The sequence below is a fragment of the Urocitellus parryii genome, chromosome 3, assembly GCF_045843805.1.
Source record: "Urocitellus parryii isolate mUroPar1 chromosome 3, mUroPar1.hap1, whole genome shotgun sequence".
NCBI classification, from domain to species: domain Eukaryota; kingdom Metazoa; phylum Chordata; class Mammalia; order Rodentia; family Sciuridae; genus Urocitellus; species Urocitellus parryii.
This window is the reverse complement of record NC_135533.1, coordinates 117,625,098-117,641,690: the sequence shown is the minus strand read 5'-3', so window position 1 is coordinate 117,641,690 and position 16,593 is coordinate 117,625,098. Positions and strand designations below refer to the sequence as shown.

Genomic DNA, 16,593 nt, shown 5'->3' with positions numbered 1-16,593 from the left:
GATGGATTTGTAAGGTATCGAGGAGGTAAATAAACAGGGCATGTGATTAACTCCAGGTGGAGAGATGAAAGAGGAAAAAGTGGCTACCATCGTCCCTCTCACCTTTGAGACCCCCAAACCCCACACGGCAGCACCCAGCCCATCATTTGAGGCACGATGCTGAGTCATGTCCTGTTAAATAGTAGGACCCAAACTGAAGTTGAATTAAATAGAGGCATTTAGACATTTTTTCAGAATGCCATGATGTCTGCATGCCAGAATGGGGCATACTCAGCAAGATCCATCTTCAATAGCAAAAGTGTACAGTTAGTTACCTATTGCATGGTACTATCTGCTCACTAGTCTTGATCAGAAGCAACTTACTTCTGCCCAAGGGCCTATGAAAACAAATCTTTTAGTTAACCCACAGCCCCTCTCTGAGGCAGTACATTCTGAAGTCTTCATCATCTGTGGTTACTGCATAGACCAGGCACGACTTCCCACTCCATGTGGGGTTGTTGCTGCCAGGAATGAAGCTGGCAATAGAGATGCTGCACGTGGAGCTTTATTTCCTTCGGGTATGTACAGGTATATACAGTTGGCTTGAGTCTATGGTACATTATTTCACAGAATTCTCTTATACACCGTGCATACTCCTAGGCAGGAAGCAGTAGATTCTGTTCCAATTGTCCATGGATGGTGGAGGAAAATGATACTAACAGGGGCACCCCTTCTCCAAAGACATTCATAGGGACTGTTTGCCCCCTTTGCCAAATACTAAAGCCCTCCCATGGACAATCTGTGCCTCCCACCTGCTTTGGGCACTTATTGATGGGAGCTGGGTGGTGGTGGCAGCAGCAGCTACTGCCCAAGTCTTTCTCCTCTAGAATACTTGTGGGAGCCCAAAAAAGTTAGGGCCCCTACACACCAGCAGAGGCAAACTGACACCTGACACCCAGAGCCTGACCTGAACCCTTGGCCCCCAGCATGTGCACAGCCTTCTGAGCCCTGTATGGCCTGGCTTCATGGGGCACTGGCATGCATCTTCTCTAGGCAACTTGTCCAGAACATAACCAGTCGGTTGTCACGGTTGATGCAGAAATCTGTGAAGTCTTTCAGCAGCCTATCTGCAAACTTCTCATCCCCTGTGGCACTAGAGCGCCAAGTCTTGGTAAGCATGGTGTTGTAGGCCCAGTTATAGCCAACCCGTTCCTCACAGAACATGTTTTGGTTTGTGGAACTGGTGGAGTTCCGCCGCCGCCTCTGCTGCCCTGAGAACTTGCGCTTGGAGTAGGGCAGCTGCAGAAACACTGTTCCTGTAGGGAAAAGGCAGGGCCTGTATAGTATCCACCAGGAAAGCACCTGGAGATGGCTGAGGTGCTTCTGCCACCACAGGTTCAGAACAGGGAAAGGGATCTCTAAACAGGCCCAGGCCCCTCAGGGCTCATGCACCTGCCAGAGTCCTCCCTAGTCAACCTTTTTGCTCATAGTTCCTCACCTGTAACATGGATATACTGAGGCTTGTTCTCAGCAGGGAAGTTAAATGCAGAGGCAGAATATTTATCTTGTACAAATCCAAACCTAAGGGAAGGACAGGAAAGCATACTGGTTAAGGTCTCCTTAGCTAGAGGGACAAGGGGAAAGAGTGGCTAATAAGACTAACTGCTTGAGATAAAGGTATATGAAAAGATCTCATTCAAGGTGGACCAGGCAGGCTGCTTTATTTCACCCTCTCTACTCCCCAACCTCCACCCCTACTCATAAAGCAGCTCTCCAGCTCTCCTGTGCCCCAACACCTTTCATCTCCTGGGTCAACCATATGATTTCAATGAATGAAAGCCCCTCTACCTGATGCACTCTTCATACAGCCAACCCTCTCTCCTGCCACATCCCCAGCTATCCTAGTAGCCCTCCCCACTGTAGGTTTCCCCCATCTCATCCTATGTCTTCCCTCTGCCTCTTGCTGGAATTTATCCCAGGTGCCAATTGGCAGCAACACCCACCCACATACATTCCCCATCTTAATTTACCTTAGTCACACTTCTCCCCCTTCCCCACTGTTCTCAGGCTAAGCATCTAGAAAGTACTTAATAAAGGCCTTGAATTGAAATAGAATGAAATATCTCAATTGAAATTCTTTCTTTAAAAGTGAGGAACAACAACCTGGGACTCTTTGCTTTGCTGCACTATGGAAATGGGCAGGAGGAGCCATTATTCATCTATAACTTGTTCTATTTCTGGTTCTTCTATTTCCATAAAGCACATTTATTATAGCCCTAACTGCTAAGAGCGTGCTAACAGATGTGGCGTGGCGCCTGCCCTCTAAGCCTGAGAGGTTTACATAACAAAGGCAGTGATGTAGGCAGAGCTAAGGAGATAAGCTTCCTGTCTCCTATTCTGTGCTGAGCTCCCCAGGAGGGGTTACTAGCCTTTATCCAAGAAGCTGGCATTACTCTGGTATTCCTTAAGAATTTACAAAAAAATATATATATATATAGGAAATCAAATGTGCAAATTAAATGGATAGGCAAATATGCACTGCAAGCTTTTTCATCTACAAACTGAATCTATCATATATAAGAATGGTCTGGATTTTGCCTTTGCTTCCTCTCTACTTTCCAATCAAGTTCAATGATTTACTCAGCATGAATCAACCTGACCAGAGTATTCTTGCTTCATTTCTTTCTTAAGTTACCAGGAACATCTTTTATTTAAAAAAAAAAAAAAATTACACAGCACAAGTCCCTGGCTATTTCACTGCCCACTTGGGGAGAATGTAAGGCAGGACTACAGTGAAGGCGAGGAGCTCCTATCCCAGAGAAGGGGCTGTACTAATCTCACCCAGCTACCCAGATGAAGTTAAAGGAGATAGGAGTCAGAGCAGAGGGGATCCAAGGAAGATGGACACTTTTCATAGCTTTTTTTGAAATGGACCTTGTAAATGGGCTAAATGTATCATTTTAGAGCCACGTTCCCCTTAGAATTTCACTCCATGGAAAAATGGCAAGAAAAACAGCCAGTTTGGGCAAGGCACTGTGCTAAGCATAGTGAAAGGGAAAAATGCATACCTTTGCTCTCCAGGGCTCCCAAATCATTGTAACAGATTGATACAGTGTTCAGGAGAAAAGGATGGAGTAATTAGAGTAGAAAGACCTGGGAATCCCTGGTAGGGGAGGTATATTTCACATGACACTGAACAAGATGTAGCAAGAAGTTTAATGAAACAAAATAGGAGGTTTGGTTTTCACCATGATTAACATGAAGTAGCAGTTGGACACCAACTTAGTGATACTGAGACAGTGTGGTTGCTGGTCTAGTCTGGGGCAGACAGCTAAGCCTAGGGAAGGCTTTCCCTAGCACACATATTAGGTGTCAAGAAATATTTATAAGCTCATCTATTGCTTTTTAACCATTCATTGACTTTTCAACATGTGTTAAGGGTCTCAAATTTTATATATTTCCATTTTGTGTTATCTTCTAAATAGCTTGACTGAGGCTCTCATTGGAGGCTGGGGAGAGAGCTCTAAAATCTTCCCTCAACTGAAAGAAGGCAATGAGATCTGAAAAAAAAAAAAAAAAAAAAAAAAAAAAAACTGGCAGGGTGTGCTTATCTCAGAAGAGTCTTGGAGATAAGTAGTTAATCTGTCATTAGTGGAAGAGATCCCTTTCCCCAGGAACAAAACAAACTGGGTTTCACTTTGCTAATTGCTATTGGAGATAAATACTGATTCCTTCCTACTAATGCCTCTTGCTAAGGGACAAACCTGTGTGCAATGGCTTCCTGAAAAAGATGCATTCGATCCCAATATGTTTCTGGTTCAAAGCCTGTAAGACAAAAGATTCTATGTTGATTTGTGATCACAAGATTTTGCCTGCATTTGGGTTTCTGCGCCCTTCATTACTCTTAGCAGTTATTGCTCGTTGAGCATAAGCTGCTTTTCCACACAACCTCTTTTGGGAAGATCATCCTCCATCCCAAGGTCAAAGAAAGGACATGTATGTGTTCACCATGTCCTCCCCTGAGCTACAGCAGGATCCAGTAAAGTGATGAATCCTCAGGAGCCAGTGTGAACTGCTTAATAATAATAATATCTCATGTCAAAAGCTGAAAAGAGCATTTTAAATACAAAAACAAGACAAACCTTAAATGCATATTAGCTGCTTCTAAAAAATAACAACAACAATAACAAAAAAAAACATGTTTTTATGTTACCAATCTTCCATTTCCCTAGAGGGAAAGAAAATATTATAAGCTCCACGTTAGGGATAAGAGAATTGAAACAAGTAAACATAAAAATGAATTTCTGAAAGGAAATTAGGGCGGTGGGGAGAAACAGAGCACTTGGGTACCCTCACCATCAGCCACTGCATTACCCAGCCTCACTCCTGCAAGGCTGCTGCTGTGGACCAAGAGCTGAGTGAGGTGGGAGAGCTAAACAGGCTGTCACATAGCAACAGGCGGCAGAGCCTGGGCTGCTCTTGGGGTGAAGGTGCTGAGGGCTGGGGTAGCCATTGCACAGTCAACCCCAAAACTAGGGATGCCTATGGTGGCTTCGTTATTCTTTCATATTTGGAACTTTCTACCTCAGAATTTGAGGATTCTGAACAATAGGGAAAAAAAGAAAATGGTTTTGGCTTTAATGGGAAAACACACAAAGACAGCACATGCTTGTCAGATTTTTAAGATTCTGAATTCACTGTTAGCAAAAGCAGAGATAACAGAAGTGAAGCCAGATTAGGTAGTTAGGTAGTCAGTGTAGTTTAGGTAAATCAGGTCTAATATTGAGTAAGATCCAAAATGGAGGCCATGTTAAGAATGAATTCCGGGAAAAGCAGAACAACTCTTGGAATGTTAATGAAGTCCGGAAAAAGCCCAAGGCCCAGAGCCCATCCCAAAGAAATGTTAATAAAGATTACTTCTTTGCCCCACCTGTGCCCCACCCTTCGGGCCTTCCCACCTAAGTTCCATCACTGAAAGAACTATAAAAAGGGAAAACAACTGCACTTCCACGGATTCCATCTCTTGGGTCCCCTTCTTCCTTCTGGAGTAGTCTTTTCTGCTGTCCTTTAATAAAGCCTCTACTTTCCACTCCAACCTTGCCTCGGTGTGCTTCTCTGGTGTTATTCTTCAACACTGGGGAAGCAAGGACTCATCACGGGTCAACAGCGGTAACAGAAGGAGGCCCAGAAGCAGGAAAATTGATTCTTAAATTTGAGGCTTTATTCCTTTAAACCAGGACTTATGTTGGCAACAAACCGAGGATGCTGGTCTTAAAGACTGGGTTACAAATGGCCAGAAAAACCATCGACTTGCACAAAAATATCCTCTAATGCAGTCCCGTGAGCTATTCTGTGCTGTTTCACTAAGAGTGGAGGTGGAGACTCTGTAAACTCTATGTATCTCAGAGTCCATGACTTCTGGCAGGAAGGGGCTCACCTGGCACATTAAAAAAAGTCTTCAAAATAGTTTAAAAAAAAAAAAAAAAACATAGATAGGCCCCTAGAAGGTTGTATGCTCAAAAGAGCTGCCTCTCACATGAAAAGCTCAGGAACACTGAACCTGGCCTGCTCCACCTGGCAAAACCTCCTCACCCTCTGGGCTGGTTTTCTGCTGCCAGCCATGATATAAACTTACAAGAGCGCAGCAAGAAAGCATCTCCCTTACATTCAAGTTACTTCTTTCCCATTCATAATCTTTATATCCCAGGACTCCTGACATATTGGCATCAACTCTAGCTTTTCATATTAAAAAACAACATCTGAGAACTCATGGGAAGATTTGTAGGAGCTATACAAATAAGTTCATCTGCAATGAATGCATGGTAATAAAGAATGATGTACTGTATAAAGTAGAGCTCATCCTTTAATCTGTCATAAACCTGATGGACTAAGGTCAAATAGTAGGTCAGAGTGGGTCCCATGTGCTCCCTTTCTGACTGATGACCCTCTTCCTGGGAGAAAGGCCCTGAACTGATGAGTACTGCTGTCTTCCTTGAGATGCAGGACTTTAGCCACATTCAAGGCTCCAAGGGCTGACACACTGCAGCTTTGTCCAATAAAACTTGTTTCCTGTTTTGCTTTCCAATACCTTTCTTTTGGATCTTTTTACACAGAACAGCATATATAAGCCTCCCACAAGGTTCAAATCCCTGAAACCCAAGCCACCTAGGCTGGAGCAAATGAAAGGAGGATGTGGGAGGACAGTAGTACTGCTAGAGAGTTACAGGGCATGATGCCCTCTCCCACCAGGGTTTCAGGTCTTAAGATAGCCTTTGGCAAGGCAGCTCTGGTCAATCCTAATTTTAGGAATAAGGGATTTGGAGTCTCAGAGATATTAAGTGATTTATCCAGGGTTACCCAGTTGCTAAATGAGGAATGAGATAGAAATCTAGATCCTTTTGGGTCCTTGTAGAAAGGCTCTCCCTTTTCACTAGCCTGTGATGATTAGATAGCCAGAAAGGTGTCCTTGAGGAGAGATGCCTTACTCATCGAGATGACATTCAGAGGGAAGTAGCTCTTACTATCAAACAGGTGTTCACTGCCCTCCTTGAGTAAGCAGCTGATATTGAGCGGGATGAAGAGCTGGGCTCGCAGGGGATCGCCATACAAGTAGCTGGGAAGTGCAAAAGGACCCTCCAATACCGGTACCAACAAAAAGCCACAGGAGGTAGCTTTTCGATGCCAACCTTGGACCTAGCAGAAAGTACAGAAAAAAGAGTGTCATCTCCATGTTCTTGCTGACAAGAGAAATACTTCCCAAGGAGCAATCCTGCCAGAGCTGTGGCATGCAATGATTGGTATGTTCATTTACACATGTCCCCTGTTACAAACAGGCCTATGACAAAAGAAAAAAAAAAAAGTACAATTTCACTTCCTTGATATATACACAAAAAAATTGTGATATAAACAAAAGTTCCTTTTCATGGCCCATGCTTCTACAACATCAGAGTTTTCTTTGAAAAAAAAAAAAAAACAAAACAGCCTGGACAGAACTAAAAACCCTTCTTATTCTGTGGTATACTAGAGGAAGGTCACAGGATATAGGTTAAGTCCTGCTAAATTACCCTGTATCAGGAATTTAATAAGTCCAAAGCATCAAATAGGAAAAAAAAAATCCACTTAAACTGGCTGAGAGGAATATGACAGAGGGTGGAGAGGACTCTGGTGACCTCTGTCAAAAGTGATCAGCACTGACATGTAGAATCAGAACCACTCTCTGGGAAATTCCCCCAAGCCATATGATGAAAGACCAAAAATGAGAATTACTGGGGCAGAAAGACATACTTCTTCCCATCAATAACATTTTCCTATATGGAACAATTTTTGAGTTTTTGTGATACTTTTATTAACCATAAAACCAATGTATACTTTTAAAAGGAAAAAAAAAAAGCTGAAATTGGAAATGTATGTTTCAGTGGTAGAGTGCTTGCCAAGTATCAATGAGGTCCTGGGTTCAATACTTAGCCATTAAAAAAAGCTGATAGATGAGGCTCTGGGATACAGATGAGATCTGTGTCAAATATTATCTTATTTACTTTTTTTTTTTTTTTTTTTTCCCCAAACAGGGTCCTGGGATGTTACTCAGTCTGGTCTTGAACTTGTGGGCTCAGGTGATTCTCTCACCTCAGCCTCTCAGCTACAGGTTGAAAATTATTTAGACACTGTGGTGAGTGACTACAATCCCAGCTAGACCTAGCCAAAAAAAAAAAAAAAAAAAACAGTATGGGCCATACCTTAACTTACACAAATACAATTATGTTAAAAATTGAAGGGAATTATTCTTAGATCTTTTCCCAGGAACTCTCATAACAACAGAACCAAGATATCTGGTTTGATCAAATTAATTCCTAAGATTGAGTCAACAACATTTTTATTTTAGGTAATATTTATCCTTATAAAATCTCACAACAAATGTGAACACTGCCTTAAGGTAAAAATTCACCTAAAGCATTTGCAGCACTGAGTGGATTTGACATGTATAGATATGAAATGTATACTTTTTAAAGAGAGTTGCTAAACTCCTTGGGGGAAAAAAAAACAAAACATGTTTTTTTCTGCCCAACTGTGTGTGTACTTGTGACTACTATGGTCTTATTGTTTTGAGATAGGGTCATTAGGTAGGTCACGCAAGGAAAATGCTGATGCCTAGTGGGTCAGGGGTTAATTTTGCCTGGAGGGAGCATCATCCTGGTGTCAACCAGCTAGGGAGAGGCTGGTGTCCTTGTAAGCTGTGCAGGACGAGCCTAGCTTGACTTGGGTCTTTAGGATACTTCCTGGGTGAGTCTTTCTGAGGGAACGGTCTTAAAGATGATAACACCATATATTGAGGCTGACTGTGCCAGGCAGACAAGACCCACACAAAACTCTGCCCCAGGAAACAGTATCTTATGGGACAAACCAAGACTACAATAAAACTTTCCAGTCAGTGCTGTGCTCATTCGTCTTAGGACATCTTTCATCTTTCAGTGAACTCTTTTTTCTTTATTTTTTTTTGTTTGTTTGTTTTTGCATTACAATTCTTAATACACCATTATACAATAATTTATCATATCTCTGATTATATATAAGGTATGTCTTTTTTAACTTCCCAGATGTTCTCAGCTGTGTAATGAAATGCTTAGGCTGTTGTTAGAGTAGAGTCAGGCTCAGCTTACCCACAGAAAAATATTCTTGAAGGGTAAATCAGAGTGTATAATAGGAGTAGCACACTGTGATGATGATTGAGGAAGGCTCCAGGAAGATACTGGCAGCCTGGATAAGGAGTGTTTATTCTAATAGGCACTGGACCAGGATGGGCAATGGCCAGGGATGACTTACTTCTTAGCGTGGGAGGAGTAAATGTCCTGATTAGAGAGTCAGGCCAAGACAGAACAGAGGGAGGAAAGACAGGCAAAAAGACTAGTTAAAATAAGGCTTCTTAGCCTTGGAATTTGTGATACCTTGGGCCAGTTAATTCTTTGTTTATGGACTGTCCTATGCTTTTTAGGATAATGAGCAGCAACCCTGGTCTCTACTCACTAGATGCTAGTAGTACTCCTACCCTCATCATGTTTGATAAGTAAAAAGGTCTGCAGATATTGTCAAATGCCCCTGAGAAGCAAAATCACCCTTGTTTGAGAACTCACATATTAACAGCAGTTATGCTCATTAACAAGGAATTGGTTACATAAATTATGGAATAACCCAAAATTCTGTAGCCCTTAAAAACAAAATAAAGGGGTTGGGGACATAGCTCAGTTGATACAGTGCTTGCCTTGCATGCATAAGGCCCTGGGTTCAATCCCCAGCACCACCACCAAAAAAAAAAAAAAAAAAAAAAAAAAAAAAGCAATGATTTTTAAAAAACTCAAACAAAAAATAAGGCAGATTTATTTGTGCTGATTTGGAAGACATACAGGTACTGGGTGGAAAAAGCATGCATCCTACATTACCATCCCAATCAAAAAAATAAGAAGCAAAATTTTGTCTATGCAGAGAATCTCCTTAGGAGTACACTAAACTAAATGGTAGTTGTGGTTACTCTTAGATGGAAGTCCCAGAGCACGTGGTGAAATAGAGACTTGCTTTTCACTCTAGACCCCTGATTCTTAACTGGAGGCAATACTTCCCCTTCCCTAGGAACATGTGCTGATTTCTGGAGACATTTCTGGTTATCCCTGTGGAAGTGTGCTACTGGCATTTAGTGGATAAAGGCCAGATGCTGTTCAACATCCTACAATGCACAACAGAAATGCACCCTACAGCACCCCACAACAGATGTTATTAGTGCCAAGGTTGAGAAATCTTAACCCGTACCCCGTTTGAATTTTTTACTGTTTAATTTTCTTAAGGCTATTACAATAGGATGAAAAGGTAATAGGAGCCTGAACCAAATAATTAAAGAGATATCTACTAAGAGCCCCCTTCCCCTCTGAGAAGTGAACAAAACAAGGCCCTAATCAAATGCATGAAGTTCTCACCATCTCAAATAGCACAGCAGCAGTCACTGCCATCCAGTGTAGCTTGATCTCAAAGGCTGCATTCAAGGAGAAGTTACCATGGTAGTAACAGCTGCACCACTCCAGCCGGTCTGTACGGTTGTTCACATCAACATCCAGGGTCACAGTCCTCTGCTCTGGGACAGTGGCAGCTGTGTCAGCACATAAAAAAGGCCAAAGTAAGAGGAGTGGGATGGGGAAGAAATATAAACAACTGAGCATACAGATGTGAAATTGCAGAACTGCCTAATAGAAAATCAGAGACTCCGGGGCTGGGAATGTGGCTCAAGCGGTAGCGCGCTCGCCTGGCATGCGTGCGGCCCGGGTTCGATCCCCAGCACCACATACAAAACAAAGATAACTAAAAAATAAATATTAAAATTCTCTCTCTCTCTCCCTCTCTCACTCTCTCTTAAAAAAAAAAAAAAGAAAGAAAAGAAAAGAAAATTAGAGACTTGAGCTGGGGCTATAGCTCAGTGGTACAGCGCTTGCCTAGCATGTTTGAGGCACTGGGTTCAATCCTTAGCACCACATAAAAATAAATAGCTAAAATCAGGTATCAAAATCATAAACTATTTTTTTAAAAATCAGAGACTCTAGAAATTTTCTGGAAATCATCTAGTCCCAGGGTCCCCAAATTTTTTCTGTTTGTAAATGGATAATAAATTACTTTAGGTTTTACAGGGCATATAATTTCTGTCACAACTACTCAATATAGTGCAAAAGTAAACACAGACATTGCATTAAAGAATGGGCTTTCTTTATGCTGGGCATAGTGACACACACCTGTGTCCCAGCAATTCCAGAGGCTAAGGCAGGAGAATCCTAAGTTCAAGGCCAGCCTAGACAACTTAGCAAAAACATTTCTCAACATAAAATAAAAAGGGTTGGGGCAACAGTTCAGTGGCAGAGCACTTGCCTACTGTGCACAAGACCCTGGGTTCAATCTCCAGTACTACAAAGATAAAAAAGGAAAAAAAACTTATTTATAAAAACAGATGGCTTTTAAACTCAGAAGGTCAAGGATTGCATGTTTCCTCTCATATGTGGGAGGGAAAAGGAGGGATTAGGGAAGTCCCATGAAAATCAAAGGGCAATCAATAGACTAGCTAGAGAAATGGAACTAGGGAAAAGAAGGAAATACTGAGGAATGATGTCAGTCAAATTATATTGTTCTATTGTGCACATTTACAAATACGAAACAACGACATTATTGTATCTGTATGATACAATAATGGTAGATACATGTCATTATATGTTTTTCCAAAACCATAGATTGTACACCATGAATGAATCCTATATTATCACCCATGAACTTTGGGTGATAATAGTATGTCAACATAGATTTCATGAATTTTAAGGAATGTTACTCTGGTGGGAGATGTTGATATTGGGAAGGCTAGGTATATTTGTGGTCAGGGGATATATATAAACTTTTGGCACCAATTTTATTGTGACCCTAAAATTCTTCTTCAAAAAATGGGCAATTATAAAACAAGCAAAGAAATCATAAACTAGAGGGCCACTTAAACTACAATTTGCCTCTCCTTAATCAAATCCAACCCTTTCATTTACAGGACAGAAACCAATGTTCAAGAGGGAAGATTCCTTAGCTAAAATTATGGAGTCAGAACCTCAGGCAGGCTGAACCCAAGATTATCTGATTTCAGTGATCCACAAAGGGATATAAGGAGAAGCAGCCCAGACCAGAGTAAGGAGGAAGTCTTCCTTTTCTGGTTTCAATCCAGGAAGGCATTAGTTCTATAATCTTTTCTCAATAAATAAAACCTCATGATAAAGTTTAACACTCTGTTCCATCATCCTTTGGTGGAAGACTGGCTCAGTGCCAAACTTGCTTATCCTCTGGCATCCTTGTTCAGAAAACCTACTCAACCCAAGTCAGCAATATATTAGAGGGGTGTCAGAAAATCAGGTTCCTTACTAGATAAAGGATTGAAATAGGCTCAGAAATTTTAAAAGGTCAAGGCTCTGTTCTGCCTGCCTTGGATACTGTCACACCTAAGGTTTCTATAAATTATGGTCTGCCCTTCATTTGTCACCCACCCCCATGAGTTCAATGGTTTCTATTTATCTTAAGTACTCAACTTAGTCCTGGGTCTGCAGGTAGAAGCATTGGATTATATTATCTCTGACAAGGATAAAATGGCTCCTGAGTCAGCAGTTTTACTGAGCTGCTAACAGGAGGCAGGGAAGAGTTAGCTAGGGCACTGAATGGCACCCAGGTAAACTGACATTTAGCTGCCAGCTGTACCACTTATTTTTCTCTCAAAACTAAAACATACAAAAGATCTGGATTTGGAGTTGGAAGACCTAAGTTCTGCCATTTACTAGTATGTGTTTCTGAGAATATAGCTCTGGTTTAGTTCTTTGTCTCCAAACTGAGAGGTGGCAGCTTAGCTGTTTCACAGAGGAGGGGTGAGGAACAAGTGAACATAGCAGAGGATTATAGACTCCCTTTCTCCTTCTCCTCAAGCCTCCTCATTTCTATCTCCCTCCTCTCCCTCTGCTCTCCGTTTAAGCCAGGAGCTCACCAAAGCTCAAGGTGAGACCTGGGCATAACTCCATAAACACTGTCCATTATGCTTAAGGTACTTGGTACCTTAACTTGACCACTCTGATCCTAAAGCTGCACCTCTGTCTCTGCTTCATGTTTCTGATTCATGACACCGACAGACTGACCCTGTACTTCACAGAACAAATCAAAGAAAGTTTTGCTCTCTATCTTAAACACTGTATCCCTCCCTCAGGTAAAAAGCACCCAGCAAAAATAAGGTCACTCCATAAACATCAACAGTGACCACATACATCTCTTCTTTCCCATCTGGAATATTAAGTTCAACACAGACTGGTCTAGAGAAGCCCAAAGGAACTGTTCTGCCAAGTGGTTGTATCACTGGATTCGGAGACAGATACAAGATGGTGGACTGGAAGAAGACCTCATTTCTTGTGGCTCTGTGACTCAGGATTCAAGCAGAGGAAATACTGTTTCTCTTCAAGGCAGCTGTTGCTGCCCACTGATCCCCTGCTGTTTACCCCCCATTCACCTCCACAATAGCCTGATAGCTGGCTGTCTACAGCATACCGTCCGCCATTTGTCCATTTGCCTGCCTCTTGCCTGCCACTAGCCTACAGACTGGCAGCAGACCACCAGTGGATTGTTGGCTGCCCGCTGCCCCCTGCTGCTTGGAAGTCCACTGTCACAGTACCCGCAGGTTTGGTTACATGCAGCCGCCACCATCTTGGGACACTAGTCAGGGCCCACAGGTTTGTAATTGCCACCGCTGCCATCTTGGGACATGGCTGCCTCAGTCTAGGGATACCAGCTAGGGCCTGAAGATATATTGTCGGGGTACCTGCAGGTCTGGTTGCACCTGAGGTCTTTCTGCTGGGTATGCTAGTGGCCGCCATCTGGCTGTCTCTTTGTAGGGTCTCTCCTTTGTGTGACCGCATCCCTGGTGGTTTCCCTACAAGTTGAAATGTATTGAATCTTGGAAGTGCAGCAAGGCAGAGCCTTGGGAATCTGAAGCCAGGTCCATAAGACTGCAGCTGGGCTTGTATGGGCCAGTCTGGTTCTAGCAAGCTGTGGAAAGTCAGAGACTAGGGGCAGTTCCCCAAAGGGAGCTCAGTTGGAGAAACTGGAGGAAACCAGGCTCTCTTCAGCTCATGGGGATGAAATGGGTGAGAACATCTTGCTGGCACCCACGGGACTGGAGCTACCATCAAACTTCAGACAACCCCACCTATTGGCAGAAAGTGGAAGTTAAGAAATTTTTTTTGTTTTTTTTTGTTTGTTTGTTTTTAGAGAGAGAGAGAGAGAGAGAGAGAGAGAGAGAGAGAGAGAGAGAATTTTTTAACATTTATTTATTTGATTTAGTTTTCGGCGGGCACAACATCTTTGTTTGTATGTAGTGCTGAGGATCGAACTCGGGCCGCACACATGCCAGGCGAGCGCACTACCACTTGAGCCACATCCCCAGCCCCTTAAGAAATTTTTTGAAAGCCAGCGGAAGCTATTGTTCAATTTTCCATTGAGACTTTCCTTTTTTTTCTTTTTTAATTTCTTTTGCCCTTTCCCTCATATCTCTACCATCTTTTAATCCAAATATTTTTCATGCAACAATTTATTGAGGAATGGGATGTCTGAATAGTACATTACAGTTTTGTTGTGTATCCTTATATTTATATGTTTTTTTTTAATCTGTATAAATTTTTTTTCCTCACCTACCTGTCTCCCTAGATTCTCTTTCCTCACTTCTCTCATACTAACAGCCAACCTCTATTAATCCCTCTCTCTCTCTTACTTTAAATTTTTCCTCTATCTTCTCTCCTCTCTCATAAACATCATATCTCACACTAATTCTGTTCCCTCATTGTCTATCATTAGAAATGGTAAACCCTTTCAGCAAACTTACTGTTTATATTGTAGACAATAATTGAACACATCATTTCTGTTTATTGTGACAAAACTAGAGACACCTTAATAGGAGATATTTGGTTTAAAGGTATATATTATTTGCATTGGGTTCAAAGATGAAACTAAATCAAGCTAAAAACCAAAAATAAACCAAAATGACCAGGAATACAAATCATATCCCAATAATAATCCTGAATGTTGATGGCCTAAACTCATCAATCCAAAGACATAAACTGGAAGATTGGATTTTAAAAAAGACCCAACAATATGCTATCTTCAAGAGACTCAAATCTTAGGAAAAGACACCCACAGACAGAAGTTAAAAGATTAGGAAAAAACACATCACTCACACGGACTGTGTAAACAAGCAAGGGGTTCCATCCTCATACCATAAAAAGTGGACTTCAAACTTAGTCAGAAGGGATAAAGAAGGACATTTCATGCTGGTTAAGGGAATCATACATCAACAAGATATAACAATATTTACTATTGTTATAGTAAATATTTATGCCCCAAACAATGGAGCATCTACATACATCAAACAAACCCTCTCAATTTCAAGAATCAAATAGATAACAACACAATAATACTGGGTAACTTTTTTTTTTTTAAAGAGAGAGTGAGAGAGGAGAGAGAGAGAGAGAATTTTTATTATTTATTTTTTAGTTCTCGGCGGACACAACATCTTTGTTGGTATGTGGTGCTGAGGATCGAACCCGGGACGCACGCATGCCAGGCGAGCGCGCTACCGCTTGAGCCACATCCCCAGCCCATTACTGGGTAACTTTAACACACCTCTCTCACCACTGGATAGATCTTCCAAACAAAAACCAAACAAAGAAACTATAGAACTACATATTACCATCGATGATTTAGACTTACTGGGCATATAAAAACTACTTCATCACCATCGAGTGAATACACCTTCTTCTCAGCAGCACATGGATCCTTCTCTACAACAGACCATATGTTTTGCCACAAAGCAACTCTCAGTAAATACAAAAAAGAAAGAGAGAGAGAGATACTGCCCTGCATTCTATCAGATCATAATGGAATAAAATAGAAATCAATGATGAAATTTAAAAATATAAAAGTTATGGTCAAGAGCTTTGTAATGTTTTGAACAACTAATAAACAAACAAATAAATAAATAAATAAAAGCTATGGATAGCAAAAGACTTCAGAGAAGAGATAAAAAATTCTTAGAGGTAAATGAGAACACCAATACAACATATCAAAATCTCTGGGACCCTAGGAAGGCAATGCTAAGAGGAAAGTTCATTGCATTGAGCTCATTCATTAAAAGAATAAAAAGTCAACAAATAAATGACCTAACATTGTATCTCAAAGCCCTACAAAAGAACAAATCAATACCCAAAAGACCAAAAATAATTAAAATCAGAGCTGAAATCAATGAAACTGAAATAAAAGAAAAATTGAAAAAAATTGACAAAAAAAAAAGTTGGTTCCTTAAAAAATAAATAAAATTGATAAACCCTTAACCGACCTAATGAAGAGGAGAAAAAAAACTCAAATTGTTAAAATTCATGATGAAAAAGGATATATCATGATAAAAACTATTGAAATACAGAAGATACTTAGAAACAATTATGAAAATGCATACTCTAATAAAATAGAAAATTTTGAAGACATCAACAAATTTCTAGAGATATATGATCTACCCAAAGTGAATCAGGAGGACATACACAATTTAAACAGATCAATTTCAAGCAATGAAATAGAAGATACCATCAAAAGCCTACCAACCAAGAAAAGCCCAGGACCAGACAGATATTCAGACAACTTCTATAGGACCTTCAAAGAAAAAGTAATACCAATACTCCTCAAATTATTCCATGAAATAGAAAAGGAGAGAACCCTTCTAAACTCATTCTATGAGGCCAGTATCACCCTGATACCAAAACCAGACAAAGACACATCAAGGAAAGAAAACTTCAGACCAATATCCCTAATGAACATAGATGCAAAAATTCTCAATAAAATTCTGGCAAATTGCATACAAAAATATTAAAAAGATAGTGCACCACGATCAAGTGGGATTCATTCCAGGGATGCAAGATTGGGTTCAACATACAGAAATCAATAAATATAATTCATCACATCAATAAAGAATCATGATTACATCAATTGATGGAGAAAGCATTTGAAAAATACAGTACCCTTTCATGTGCAAAACACTAA

The 16,593-nt window shown here is 41.0% G+C and overlaps 1 protein-coding gene across 1 annotated transcript in view; it reads right to left on the bottom strand.

Annotated features, from left to right (window-relative positions):
* Positions 1-309: 309 nt before the first annotated feature.
* The window catches only part of Depdc5 (DEP domain containing 5, GATOR1 subcomplex subunit), a 163,037-nt gene continuing 146,753 nt past the window's right edge, over positions 310-16,593 (bottom strand). Inside the window, exons 39-43 of the mRNA XM_077796039.1 lie at positions 9,939-10,108; positions 6,501-6,672; positions 3,744-3,804; positions 1,478-1,560; positions 310-1,295 (exon numbers count right to left, since the gene is read on the bottom strand). Of these exons, the coding sequence (XP_077652165.1) occupies positions 1,003-1,295; positions 1,478-1,560; positions 3,744-3,804; positions 6,501-6,672; positions 9,939-10,108 (779 nt within the window). The 3' untranslated portion in view covers positions 310-1,002. The remainder of the gene's footprint in view (positions 1,296-1,477; positions 1,561-3,743; positions 3,805-6,500; positions 6,673-9,938; positions 10,109-16,593) is intronic.